At 44.7% G+C, this 14,899-nt stretch overlaps 2 protein-coding genes across 10 annotated transcripts in view; both read right to left on the reverse strand.

The window, feature by feature from the left end:
* Positions 1–2,682: 2,682 nt before the first annotated feature.
* The window catches only part of LOC142786495 (uncharacterized), a 65,328-nt gene continuing 53,111 nt past the window's right edge, over positions 2,683–14,899 (reverse strand). Inside the window, exon 8 of the mRNA XM_075884216.1 lies at positions 2,683–2,771. The gene's annotated coding sequence lies outside the window, so the exon portion shown is untranslated. The remainder of the gene's footprint in view (positions 2,772–14,899) is intronic.
* Positions 11,373–14,899, reverse strand: part of LOC119181113 (uncharacterized) — a 30,456-nt gene continuing 26,929 nt past the window's right edge. For 2 of the 9 annotated variants that reach the window (XM_075884213.1, XM_075884212.1), the window contains 3 exons: positions 13,713–14,704; positions 13,393–13,603; positions 11,373–13,122 (listed from right to left, as the gene is read on the reverse strand). In XM_075884213.1, coding sequence (XP_075740328.1) covers positions 12,956–13,122; positions 13,393–13,603; positions 13,713–13,829 — 495 coding nt within the window. In that variant the 5' untranslated portion in view covers positions 13,830–14,704 and the 3' untranslated portion in view covers positions 11,373–12,955. Of the gene's footprint in view, positions 14,705–14,899 lie in introns of all 9 variants that reach the window. The other 7 variants (XR_012889074.1, XR_012889073.1, XR_012889072.1 and 4 more) reach the window with 6 other exon arrangements.

A 14,899-nucleotide genomic window follows, 5' to 3' on the forward strand; every position in this document is an offset into this window, starting at 1 on the left:
TTTAGGTGCTCAGGGTGTAGCAGATTGTCTGAAAAAAAATGCGAATTTCACTTTTTCGAAAACTGTATTCGGCTTCAAAAAAAACTTTCCTTCGTGTCAGACTAAAAATATGCACGATATCTCATTTCAAAGTGTTATGTATGAGCTAAACATAGGTGCAGTTGCTAGAGAGTATTGTTTTTTAGCTTCAGAAATATTTTTGAAATTAAGTATTTCTTAGAGCTTTTGACCTATGCAACTCAAGCAGCATGACTCATTTGCAAAGGCAATCCTCAATTCAATCCGACTGACCTGGGATGCAGATGGCAAACTTTGTGCTATCTACAAGGAAATGGAGTTATCATCTGCATTATAATGCCAACAGGAATACATAACAATGAATGTGGTCAGTGTGGTGACTTCAGATGAGCCATACAGCCTTGGAGATTTACCGTTACAAATGTTACTCTCCTATGAACTTCTGCAAATTCAGGTGTGTTTTACACACTTAATAAAAAATGTTTTATCATATACACTACACAAGTCTGACAGGATGCAAGTAACATTCCCACAATACACTGATGAATGCAGTCTTAATACAAATGCTTCATTTTTTCTGGTTTTCAGGAGAGTACTTTGCTTCTTGAGACCTAAACCCTGTCATATGACTACACAGAAATAAAAAACTTTAAGAACTGGTAAGCTAGCCTGCTGTCTTGCCTTACTTTTGTTGTGGGGGTAACGCAGTGTTATTGCATATTGTATACCTTTTAAACAGCTTAATAGCAGGGGCGGCGCCAGGGGGGGGGGGGCAAGGGTGGGCTGGAGCTCCTCCAAAATTCTCGCCTGCCTCCCCTATGCCCACCCAAGTGCCCGAAAGCATATATTGAAAACCTAGTAGGAGCAGAGCTAGCTTACCCCCCGGAGGAACTCGCTTTTCGTGGTTGCCCCCCCAGTAAATACATCCTGGCGCCGCCCCTGCTTAACAGCTCATCTTGGAGTCATCACTAGGAAAGCAGAAAGATCTGCTTGCCCCCCCCCCCCCCCCTGCTGTCCAGATTTTTTTCAGTTCTTATATGCTTCGTGCACACATACAAATGCACACATGAATATACATGAAGTGTGACTGAAATCTTTTCTCTTTACACACCCCCCAAAAAAAGATTCCTTTTGCTATGCTACCCATCACCAAACTCTAGCCACATTCCTTGTAGCGTACCTTTGTTGATGATGGAACACATGATAGCTCCATTTTCTTTATAGTTGCTTTATAGATGGCACCAACATTACTGGCTGTATTTCAAGTCAGTGCTCGGACTGAAGATTGTCTTTGCAAGGGCATCATGCTGTCAAAAGTTGTAGAAGAAACATAATTTCAGAAAAATATTTCTTTAAAATTTACTACCCTCTAGGAACATTACCTAATACATAATGTTTACAAATGAGATATCAGGCATATTTTTGTCCAAACACTAAGGTGAGTTTTTGATGCTGAATGCAGAGGTCTTTCCAAGAAAAATTGCAATACGCAATTTATTTTTCTAGATAATCTGCTACACTTTCAACTCTAAATTATTTTTAATTTGTAGCATGTCAAACAGGCTAGCAGCACATATTCTATTTGTGCTCTTTGAGCTTGCCAATTTCCCAGGGAAAAAAATACCGAATTTGGCAACTATTCTGTTTTGCTCCTGTAAAAAGCCTTCGAAAAATTGATATACATACCGAAAACAAGTCATCATTTTTAGTTACATTGCTTTTTTACCTTGCCACAATACCATTTTAAAGAGTGAATTAGAAAAACATGTTGAGAAAAAAATTGTTTTTTGATGCCCCCTAGCTCATTCAGCACAAAACTACAGCATATCATAGGCACCAAAACTTTTGGCAACCAAAACAAACCAGCAGGACGAGTTTGTAACTTTGAGAATTGCGAATTTTTTTCGGTCGTTATCGTGATCGTCTAAAAAACGCTGGTTGGCTTGGCATGTAATGACCCAGTTATAATGTGCTAATTGAATGCAAATTGACGAAAAAAGGGGAGCTTTTTAACAGACCTGTTTTTTTTACACACGACAGTAATTCAATCGAAAATTTGGCCAGGAAAAAGAATTATGTACAATAACTGTATCAACTATTCTGTATTAATATGGTGTCCATTGAAGAGGTAATGGCAGGTGAAAAATCACTGCTGCACCGAATGCAACACCAACCAAGCTTTTACATTTACCAAAACTTCGCATTGCGCTTCCTTGCACTGGTTTGCAAGGAACAATATACTAAACATGCATGTATGGGTGAATGACCCCTGCACCCAGTCACCAAACCAGTAGAGTATTCATGAACAATGACTCCATAAAAAAATCATAGTAAGTCAGAATTTATATACCATATATTTGGTGGTTTAAATACCCTGCCACTACTCTTAATGCAAAGCTTAATGTAAATGAGAAATTTACCATTAACAGCAATCAAACTTATTAAGATAATACTAGAAGAGAATCACCTTTATGAAAAAAAAAAGAGCAACAGGGCAAATTATTCACCACTCACTTTTATTTAAAATCATGTCAAGAGCTTCCAAATGTAGCTGTTTGTATAAAAGTGGAATAATGCGTGCTCTGGTAATAACAACTATCTGTGTGCTTTTCTTGTGTATTCCACAAGAGGCACAAGAAGGTAGGCTATTCCAGAAAATGGTGATTACACTTGAAAAACATGCTTTCCGTCATAGTGAAGCGCCGGTACACTATATCCTTCTGCACCAGGTAAGGGGGAAACAGCGCTCATTCCTGCGATAGAAGGAAGAAAGCAACACTTTAAAAGAGTTGATGATTGGCCTAGTTCGTGTTTTGACATAAAAGCCATTACGAGTAGCGCAATTAGACGGGACATCAGTTAGGAACGGACAAGCACAGACGCGACACTATTACAACACTCAACAAAACTAAGCGAAATTGTAACATTCAGTGTCAACGCTGTTGAAACGATTGAATAATATTCTGTAGCCACTCATGGTCTGTCTAATTAAGGTTGACAAGGCATGTCTCACAACCATGCCTTATTTTGGTGGTGTCACGAAGAATCATATCTGTTTTGCATGAAAAACATGTCAAGTGCTTAGTGAGCCGAAACTGCATAGAATGGGGCACAGCAAAGTTCTAAAAAACCAGCATTCTAAGCGGAATTCTGCCGAACAAATTTTTTCATTCATTGCTGACAATGGGCACTAATTAAAACAGGCTCAAACAGTGCTGATGGAAGGCAAGAAAAAATGCTAGTTTCGAAAAGGAAAACAAACTTCTCAAAAAAAGAAGCTTGTTGCCAGAGTGCCCAACAAGGAAGTTGGAAGTATTGCCTTACCATGACATTTAGCAGAATATGAAAATAGGGTAGACAGAGGTCAACGGGATCACTATTCCTTCAACCCCTCCCAATATTTATGTCTAAATCTGGGAGGTGAAACCTGTATCCCTGTGAGAAGATGCATGCTAGGCCTTTGTTCCATGCTAAGTATACATCATCATTAAATCCCTCTAAAAAATGGAGCGAACGAAAAATGGGTAATGTTAGAGGCTCATTTTCCGGCCTTAACAAAATGTTGAGATTAAGAAAACCAAAGAGAGTATATGGGGTGTTACTTTAATTAATACTGTAATACTACTGTATTACAGTATACTGTATTACTGTATACTACTATGTTACAGTATACTATATTACTGTATACTACTGTAATACTGTAATTAATACTGTATTTGTGAGAAAGGTGGACGAAAAGATTGTTTTCCTTTGGCAGGCAACAAACCTGCCAACTTGGAATGCGTTCGATGATCCACAAACTTGTTCATTAGTTCTAACTAACATACATAACATAGGTGCACAAGACCTTAAAATTCTCCTTATTCTGTTCCTTCATATTAAGAATCTGTTGTCAGACCGGATGCCGTCGGATAGTATGCAAAGAATATTAGTCAGCTTCCTACACGAAAAAGATTACGTGCTTTACCATTCCAGCAGGCAGAAAAAGTGTTCCGAACTCACTGTCATGGCTACTAGCAGTGCTAGCACTCGCAGCACATACATGGGGCGTGCAGCCATATATTTCTTGCATCCTGTACATCTGTGTGTGCGTGCATTCTTTTCCTGAAAATTCGAGCTTACCTTAATAATCCTTTTGTATATGAAAATATTTTAGAAAAACAGGTTTATTCAAGATGCTGCTTTACTCATTCTAAAGTCTTCGAAGTATTGAGCACCTACATAGTTTTGCAAATGGCTTTTTCACTTTTTAAGTGCATTCTTGTAGATGAATTATGAAAGGTTTTTAAAGGACCATTGACAGCGAATTTGGAAACTCGAGATGATTGAGGTGCTTGACAGTCCAGCATGCAAAGGCACTTATGACCAATTATTATTGAAGAGTGTTGCCTCTAAAATATTTTACATTTGGTTTTAAAGTAAGAATGAATGCTCATCCAAGTTATTAGCACCAATCGACATCTCTGATTCGATGCAAACAGAGGCCGGGCGTGTGTTCTATTAGTAAGGGCAGTATTGTCGACATCAGAGAACATTTGTGGGGCACGCACAGTACCCCAACTGGCACCCGGCGAGGAGTATCATTCATTTCCCCTCTCACTCTCGTGCCAGGCTGCTCTCACAGTGGTCTTGGCTGCTTACGGCAGTAGTGGTCCTCTTTCTATCTCAAGGGGACATGCTCAAAGGCCTCACATTGTTTCATTCTTCACCGCCCGCAGGTCTCCCCATTTGAAATCACCACATTCAGTGTGACCGATGCTTCAGCGCATGTAGTCTCAGACACTTCCACGCTGTGCGGTGCTTGTCTCTTAGGGTACTTAGGTGGGCGTTTTGAATCGACACAAGATCATTATTATTACACTAGTATAGATTATACAATGCAATAAAGCACTTATGCTTCAATGTCGATATTATCACAAGCAAAGCAACAAATTCTTGTAAAAAAGTTGCAAATAAATCAATGTTAGGAGTCCTAAAAGGACACGCGGACAAGTTTCTCTGAAGGGACATGATGGCATCCATTGCAGGTAGATTTCACTTTGGGGAATAGGAAAGAGTCTGCTGGTGCTAAGTCAGTGAAATAAAGGAATTGGGGAATCGTTGAGACTTCAATTAAGGTCAGGTGGTCGTGTATTGTGAGGCAATCTCAAATGTTGATACTCAGTCATGTTGCTGTTCAATAGGTCACTGCATTATGCACTAGCACAGTCACTGAACACGAGTCCACTGAAATTTGATCTAGCCAGACAAACCACTCAGACGACTGGCATTTGGTGCGTCAGAAAGGTTGTATCTGCCACTGCAGTGCATCCGCGTTGCAACTGTGCCTGCAATGTAATCATGCCAGAAAAAAAACTTGTTTCTTATACTTTTTATACACACTCTGTCTATATATATTTATAATTGTCTGTAACAAAAGCACATTCTTTTTATAGAGAAGTCTTAAGTGCAAGCCAGGCAGACCCCCAAAGAATAAAAGAGACGAGCACTGGCCTTAACAGCTTTTGTTCTTTTTGCAACATGTACAGTTGGCCACCGTTTTTTTGAAAGCGAAAATTTCGGACATGCTCATTCATTCGGACACCGCTGCGTCACCACCACTCATTCCACTGAAGTAGTGTAAACTCGGGACCAAAAATTCAGACACCTCAAGGTGCACCCTTCAAATTTTCTGCACTCCGGCTGGCTGATCGAGTGCGGCATCAAATCTCATGACCACAATGTTTCTACAATATTTTCACTAGGTTGCCAGCACTAAAAGTTTGCAGTGGCTATGGCTACAGATAGTGTCAGCGTAAAAGTCAATGCAGAAACTAGAATTGTCGATTTCAAAGGCCATGCGTTTTTCGACTGCACCTAATGGCTGTTTTCGACCAAGTATTCATTGAATGACTACCACAACCAAACTGCAAACCAAGCCAAGTCAGAATCAGCCTGGTGATCGCTCGAAATGACCGCACGTATGCAGCGAACAAAGAAACATGAATTGTGCAGCGTGAACTAGATTGACGTGACTTAGTTCCCTTTTGGCATTTGAAAGTTTGCTTGTCCATTATTTCTGTCGCCAAGCGTGTTTTGCATCTCGCTCTCTTGTTTGTTGCTTCACAACCAAGCCCTGATAAAATGGCTTCGACGCTATCAGTTCCATTTGTGCCTTGGCACTAACAAAAGAACTCAGAAATTACAAGACACATAGGGTGGCAGAAGAAGCTAGAATAATTTGTTAGATTGAAGTAGGGAGACTTCAATCTGTTGCTGCTTAGGAGTTTTTGCAGCGCCGGGCAACAATAGGTGAGCAGCCGCTTATGGGGCCACCGCTGAAGTGCCACCCACACCAATGTTATGCAGATTTAACGTAGGCCTTAACAGTGCTATGACCTAAAATTATGGTCAAACACTGGCTAAAATCCAGGCAGACTAGTAACCTGTAATTGTGCTTGTGTGCAGACGTGCACTGACTTTTTTCCGGCCACTGGGCCAATAATGTTGCTTTTTTTCTGGCAAGTCCTTTCTTTTGGACTCTTGATTATTGAGATTTTTCAACGGTTCTTGCCTAGTGTGAATAAACAGTCAGTACTTATAATAGCCATAGCTACATAACATTGAATATGCAAGAAAACATTGCATACAAAAACACAAATAGTTAACAATGAAGTGAATGCATGAATAGAAAATTAACAGGTTTAAAAAAATATATTGACCCGTGTCTACATGTGGACAAAAACGATGATGGGGGGATTTAGCGGACACCAGGTAGTGGGCCTCTGGCTTGACGCGAGAACGAAGAAGATCTTGTGGCTCAGCTGTTGAGAACACCCTGCTTTCGCTGCCTCAAGGCGTACTTGTGCTTTGTTCGCGTTGTACTGCGACACTGGTGGAGGTGCTGGCCCGCGACCCCGCCTGATGCTCCACACTCCCACGGGGAGCCGTTCATCCAGCCCAGAAGCACTTGTCGACACTCCCGTGCATCGCTTCAGTCGTGGCTTGCGAGGCCTCCTTCCAGAGTTCACTCTCTCACAGGAACACTCTACAAAGCACCGCTCAGATCTACCAATGGCCACCGCCAATCCACAACAGTTACTACGAGACAGTAGTTTGCCAACCCCATCTCAGGTAACCTTTTTTTCACCGCTGGTGCCTGATCGCTTTGGTGGTGGAGCACATGAAGACGTCGAAGAATGGCTTGATCACTATGAACGTGTCGCTAACACCAACCAGTGGTCCCTTAAACAAAGGCTTTCCCGCGCCTATTTTTATCTCGACGACAGCGCTAGAACTTGGTACGAGAACAGAGAAGGCAGTTTGTCATCACGGAGTGACTTTAAAAGAGGGATGATTGACACATTTGCCGATGTCGACCGGCGCGAATGTGCGCAGCATTTACTCGAGCTACGGATTCAGAAACCCAATGAAACGGTCGCAATGTTCGCTGAGGACATGGCCCGTCTCTTCCGTAAAGCTGACCCGCACATGACCGACGACAAAAAGTTGCGCTACCTCATGCGCGGCATTAAAGAGCAATTGTTCGCCGGACTTTTGTGGAACCCGCCAAGCACCGTGACAGACTTCATCAAAGAAGCTACGGCTATCGAACGGGCGCTTCACCTACGATGCTGACAATACGATCGCTTGTCCAGCAGCGCCCACATGCAAGTCGCCGCTACGACATCTGACAATCAAAGCTCGTTGCGCGATTTAATAAGAGAGATTGTTCGCGAAGAGCTGCTGAAGTTCCGGAATCTGGTCACGGAACCACCCACGGCGTCTGTCGCTGAAGTCGTCCGCGAAGAAATACGCCAAGCATTTTCAACGGCTGATCCTACTGACGATCAGCGACCTATGAGCTACGCAGCCGCGCTTCGCCGCCCGCCGCCCGTTGCGCCGTCGTACCGCCAGCCATCGGCAGCCGTTCCTTGGTCGCCACTGCAAGAACAGACACCGCGGCGCCCTGCCGTCGTACCGCCGTACGAAATGCCGCCGTACCAAGAGCTGTCTCCCAACGAGACACGGCATTTGCCACATTACGAGCCGTTGCGGCGTCCACAGCTTCGTAAAACAGACGCCTGGCGCACTGTAGATAGGCGCCCGCTTTGTTTTACCTGTGGAGGTGTGGGCCACATTTCCCGCCATTGCTGGCACCGCGTAGATATGTTTCGACCTCTTCGGCAATGGTCTGACGATCGACGGCCAACGACGGCTACGCACCACGCCGGGACACTCATTCTCAAGGACTCCCCTTGTCTCAGTCCCATTTTGACAACCGCCGTGCCAATAATGACGACAGTGTGCCTGATTACCAACCAGGTTAGGGACGTCGACCACGCTCTCCGTCTCCGGCATATTCGCCTTCGTCGCGCCACCGAACTACAGCCGACTTCAGTGGAAGGAGGTCACCAAGTCCACGCCGGGGAAACTGAAGGCGGCGACCTCCGGGGGTGAGGTTGCAGGTCGTCAAGGCGATGAAAAAAAGCCCCCGTTACTTGTACCACAGGACGCCGTAAAGCCGAGAAGTTGTAACACCGACGAAACTAACTGTGACCACAGATCTTACCGTTTCGATAGACGGACAGCAAATAACAGCCTTAGTTGACACCGGCGCCAACTTTTCTATCATAGGTGAAAACCTTGCCGTACGCCTCAAAAAAGTGAAGACTACGTGGACGGGACCTCACCTGAGGACAGCAGGTGGCCAGCTGTTGATGCCTGTCGGAAGGTGTACAGCAAGACTCGACATCGGTGGCTCTTCTTTCGTGGCGACGTTCGTCATCCTCACATGGTGTTGCAAGGACTTGATCATAGAGATGGACTTCTTAAGAGAATATGGTGCCGTCATCAACATCCCGGACCGTTCAATTACATTCCGCAACAGCCCTGGTTTAGTTGACTGTTCAGACGCAATACGCTACACTTTACGTATAATTGATGATGATGTGGTCGTCCCGCCCCGGTCATGCACTCTTGTTTCAGTAGAGGGCGACAAAGCGTTTGATGGCGAAGGCATTGCTGACCAAATTGGCTCGCTGCTATTTAGTCATGACATTTTGGTCGCACGAGGTATCGTCCGTCTCACTGGTGGACGCACGAATTTACTTCTGACGAACTTTAGTGCTGAGCGCCGGCACCTTCCGAAGGGCACAGCTATCGCTTCGTACGACAATATTGTAGAAATGCGAGGCAGTTTATGTTTGTCGGTATTGGACGAAGAGCCTAATCAAGAACCAGAACCCATTCTTGATGTTGGCACCACTCTGTCAAAGGACGAGCAACAGAGACTTCTTCAGCTGCTAGCCGAATTCCGCGACTGCTTTTCAACGACATCACGAGTTGGTCGAACACCTTTGACAAAGCACCGAATAATCACCGAGGACACGGTGAGACCTATCCACCAGAACCTTTATCGTGTAGCTTCAAAGGAACGCGAAGCCATACAACAACAAGTCGCAAAAATGCTTGCAGATGACGTCATTCAACCGTCACAGAGCCCCTGGGCATCGCCTGTAGTGCTAGTAAAAAGGACGGCACCCTGCGTTTTTGCGTGGACTACAGGAAGCTGAATCGGGTGACCAAGAAAGATGTGTACCCGCTCCCACGTATTGACGACTCCCTTGACAGACTTCGGCACGCTCGCTACTTTTCTTCCATGGACTTGAGGAGTGGATACTGGCAGATAGAGGTAGACCCAAGAGACCGAGAGAAAACCGCTTTTGTGACCCCAGATGGTTTATACGAATTTAAAGTCATGCCTTTCGGTTTGTGCTCCGCGCCCGCAACTTTTCAAAGGCTTATGGACACGGTACTTTCGGGATTGAAGTGAAAGACGTGCCTAGTCTATCTGGACGACGTTATAGTGTTTTCTACCACTTTTGACGAGCATCTCAAAAGGCTGGAAGTTGTTTTAACGTGCCATACGGTTCGCGGGCCTAACATTGAAACCAGAAAAGTGCCATTTCTGTTTTCACGAACTTCAGTTTCTCGGTCACGTCGTCAGCAACGCAGGCATCCGGCCCGATCCTGGAAAAATTGCCGCCGTCGCACAGTTCCCAGTACCCTCCAATAAGAAGGCTGTCAGACGCTTCCTAGGCCTTTGTGCCTATTATCGCCGGTTTATCGCAGACTTCGCCCACATCGCGTCGCCACTAACTCGTCTCACAAGAGATGATGTTGCCTTTGAGTGGAAAGAAGAACAGGAAGCTGCCTTTAATGACCTGCGTCAACGTCTCCAAACGCCCCCTGTGCTCGCCCACTTTGACGAAGAAGCCCCGACGATGCTTCACACAGACGCTAGCAATGTAGGTCTTGGGGCTAAGCTTGTGCAACAGCAAGAGGACACAGAAAGAGTGATCGCCTACGCAAGCCGAACGCTAACACGCGCAGAGGCTAACTATTCAACAACAGAGAAAGAATGCCTCGCCGTAGTATGGGCAGTAATGAAATTTCGCTCGTACTTGTATGGCCGACACTTCAAAGTTATTAGTGACCATCACTCCCTTTGCTGGTTAACTAATTTAAAAGATCCCACCGGCCGATTAGCGCGTTGGAGCCTAAAACTGCAAGAGTTTGACATTACGGTCGTGCACAAGTCAGGCAAGCGACATACGGACGCTGACTGTCTGTCCCGTTCACCCATTGAGTCGGCAACCCTACCCGAGGAGGAGGAAACGGCATTTCTCGGTGTCCTTGACACGACCGCCATTGCGCAGCAACAACGTGACGACACTGAGTTGCTTGGCTTAATTAACTACTTGGAAAGCAGATCTCAGAAGGCGCCAAGAGTTTTCGCAAGAGTATTGTCATCGTTTTGTTTACGGGGCGAAGTACTTTACAAAAGAAACTTTTCGTCAACAGGATCCGCTTATCTGCTCGTCATACCAGCAGCCCTTCGTACCGAAATACTCAAAGCATGCCACAACGAGGTGACCTCTGGCCATTTGGGTTACATGAGAACGTTGGCCAGAGTACAGCAAAGGTATTACTGGCCGAGACTAACCACAGCCGTGAAGCACCACGTTCGTACCTGTCTGGACTGCCAGCGACGCAAGTCACCACTGACTAAACCAGCTGGCCTACTGCAACCCGTGCAGGTCCCAACAGCTCTATTCTACCAGATAGGCATGGACATTTTGGGCCCACTTCCTATTTCCACTGCAGGAAACCACTGGGTTATCGTCGCGAAAAATCATCTGACCCGTTATGCCAAGACAAAAGCTATTCAGAGAGGTACAGCAGCGGAGGTGGCAAGATTTTTCATCGAAAATATTGTACTGAGGCATGGTGCACCAACCGTCGTGATCACAGACAGAGGAACCGCATTTACGGCAGCTCTTTTGGATCACGTCCTGATGCTGAGTGGAACAACGCGTCGTAAGACCACTGCCTACCACCCACAAACAAACGGGCTGACGGAGCGTCTGAACAAAACCACTGAAGACATGCTTTCGATGTACGTAGATATTGAACACAAAAATTGGGATGAAATCTTGCCATACATAACGTTTGCGTACAACACGGCCAAGCAAGAAACGACCCGCATGACCCCGTTCAGCCTCGTTCATGGAAGAGAAGTACGAACTATGTTAGATGCGATGCTGCTGCACGAAAGTGACGACATCGACCCAGACGCCAACACGTTTACGGAACGCGCGGAAGAAGCTAGACAACTGGCACGTTTACGGATCCGCCAGCAGCAAGAGTACGATGCAGGCCGCTACAATGCTCACCGCAGAGCAGTTGTCTATCAAACTGGCGACAAAGTATGGATTTGGACACCCGTACGGAAACGAGGACTATCAGAAAAGCTCTTAAGAAGATACTTTGGGCCATACCGAGTGCTGCGACAACTGAGTGACGTCACTTACGAAGTTGTTCCCGACAATTCGTGTAGTACCAAGCGTCGCCAGCACCATCCTGAACTCGTTCACGTAGTGCGCATGAAGCCTTACGTCAGCGAGTGATTGCGTGAGACTTATCTTTTAACAAAAACTGCATTATTGACTTCGCATCGGGTCGATGCTCTTTGAGAGGGAGGCAAATGACCCGTGTCTACATGTGGACAAAAACGATGATGGGGGGATTTAGCGGACACCAGGTAGTGGGCCTCTGGCTTGACGCGAGAACGAAGAAGATCTTGTGGCTCAGCTGTTGAGAACACGCTGCTTTCGCTGCCTCAAGGCGTACTTGTGCTTTGTTCGCGTTGTACTGCGACAATATAGAGGTATGAATGATACCAAGCTTTCACATTTTCTTGATGTGGCGAATTTAAGTGGAAGCAACATATTTATTCTTGCTTCTGCCAAAAATTTGTCTCACAAAATCCCGAGGCACAGCTGCAGCAGTACAATTCGGATGAGCAACAAGATGTCTTCCTTTTGCAATATAATTTACGCATTGTGCATATTGTCACAGGGTCGTGAAGTGGACAAAGCGAGCAGACTGCAAGTAAAATAAACGGTTCATTTGGACTGGACTTCTGGCCACGTAAAAGGAAAGTCAGATTGCAGCATGACAGTGGCACTGAAAGTGGCGAGCAGAGCATTGGCCATCGATAAACTGACAAGCGACAAAGCGTGTCGGCATTTATACGCTTGCCATTGAACATTCTAGCATTATCGCTAGTGGCAGTGTAGGTTCCAGAATAACCTGAAGTGCTCGTGAAATGGGCGTAATCTTCACAAAATGATCTGCTGCATTCTTGAAGCTTTTTTGAACACTGTACCCTAGCAAAAATTCCGATAGAAAAATTGATAGGCTATCAGGTTATTGACAGCTGTACCAGTCTTAGGTGTACCAGTTCATAGGTGCACCAGTCTATAGGTGCACCAGTATATATGTGTCCCAACCTATTCAGTAGAAGCTCATAAGTGCATTGGTGCTTAGCCAACTGGTGGCTTCGCCACTGCATTAGAGCGAGCAGGACGGACAATAAAAATGAACACAAAAATCACACAAAATCTTTTATTTTATGCTTGATAAATAAACTTTTGGATGTCATGAGGTCGTTAATTTTGTTGGCGAGCACCTTGTTCAGGATCTTCATCTTTCCGTCCACCTCTCCAATTGGCACCGAGTTCATCAAGTAATGACTGAAGAAATCTGCATGATCAAAAACTAAGCATATTATGGACACTTGTTTAGTCACAATTATGTCAAAACAAAAGAGTAAATAAGACAAATAAATAAATACGAGTGATATCGCTGTCTTTATATTTTAATTTTATTGATTTTTGCATAAAAGCACCCAACTCCAATAGGCAAAAATACGAGGCTTGAAGCCTTAGTAGTTACAACACATGGAGCCTCGAAATAATTTACTGACATGCACAAGCATGCAGCCAATCACTTTCATAAATTTTGGGCAAACTGGAAAACTTTACCTACCAGAAAGCACTGTGTACTTTTCCTTGTCCAAGGTAGGTTTCATCTCTCCTTTAGTAAGATTGGAGGCTGCACCAGTGACGGAGGAGCCGACTAGGCCTGCCGTTGAAAAAATGGCCACAGCCGCCTCACGCAAAAACCGAGTTTTACTTTTCGTGCTCATGAGACGGCTATAAACGCCCTCGAATATGGCGATTCCTCTGCCCATTTGCACCTATAAAACAAATTGAAGATAATGTATACACTAACAATATGTCAGTACACATTCCCTCATTACTGCAGACACCCTTATGACAAAGCTTACACACAGAGTTTTACAATACCTCTCCGTCAGTGGGCACATAATTGATAATTTGCCCTGGCAGCTGTTCATTGTTCTCCCTCACACTTGCCAAGACCACTCGTTGGTGATCAAAAACTTCACTGCTGCCCCTGGTCATAGTGGCGGTGCGTGGCGGCTGCACGGTGGAAGTATGTGGAGGCCGCACGGCTGCAGTTTCTGGTGGCCGGACGGCGGCGGTACATGGTGGTTGCACGGTAGCAGTGCACGGTAGTGGCAAAGGTGCAGCTTTTTTTTAATGATGTCGGTGTGTGGCTGCAGCACTCGCAAAGCACAAGCTTTTTTTCTGTAATAAAAAAGCAGAGCATGCAGAAAAGGCAACCGTATCGCACCCTCATTACAATTGCATCCTAGGTCTGACTGAATAGACAAGGGTGTGCAAGCTAGCAAGGCCAAATAACATGACAAATATTGCATGCAGAAGAGATACCATGTGAAAGTAGAATAATAGGCTGGGTGTTACGTTTCTAAGTCATGATATGATTATCAGGGACACCGTAGTTGAAGACTTCAGAAAGTTTGACCATGTGTTCTTTAACGTACACCACCGTACACCATGCTGTGACAGTATGAAAAAGCATACTTGCAAGTGGTTAGAATAATGTGTGCATCACTGACAAGTTTGAGATTTAAGCTTAGGTTGCATTCTGCTTTACAGCAAAATTGCATGATCGATATAAGAAAACTGCAATTTAGTGATGTATACAACAGTAGCAACAGCGCATGACGATAATTTATAAGGAAATAACCAAACCTGTTTCAAAAATTTTGTTGCAAAGAGCCTTTTCAAGTATCCTAATGCGCTCCAATAGCTTGGCATTTTCAGCCCTGAGCAAACTAACATCTTCTTTGAGATGTTCTGCCTCCGTCTTTTCTTTGCCAACATCACCAAACAGTAGGTCCTGATTCCTTTTTTTTGAAGTGTTTGTCAACAACCTTCTTTTTCTGTTGAACAGTAGCTTGATGTCGTGTTTTCTGCAAATGCATAGCCAACCCAAGATACAGTAAAACCTGGTTAATTGGAAGTCACTGGCACCGTAAGAAATCTTTGAATTAAGTGGGTTTTGGATTAACAGAACATACAATCAATGGGATGCAAGGAAATCGCTATTCTTCAAAGCAATCAGAAATGATACTTTACTGCGCTGGCTAGCTTGCACTTCCAAAGGT

The sequence above is a fragment of the Rhipicephalus microplus genome, unplaced genomic scaffold (genome assembly GCF_043290135.1).
Source record: "Rhipicephalus microplus isolate Deutch F79 unplaced genomic scaffold, USDA_Rmic scaffold_24, whole genome shotgun sequence".
NCBI classification, from domain to species: Eukaryota; Metazoa; Arthropoda; class Arachnida; order Ixodida; family Ixodidae; genus Rhipicephalus; species Rhipicephalus microplus.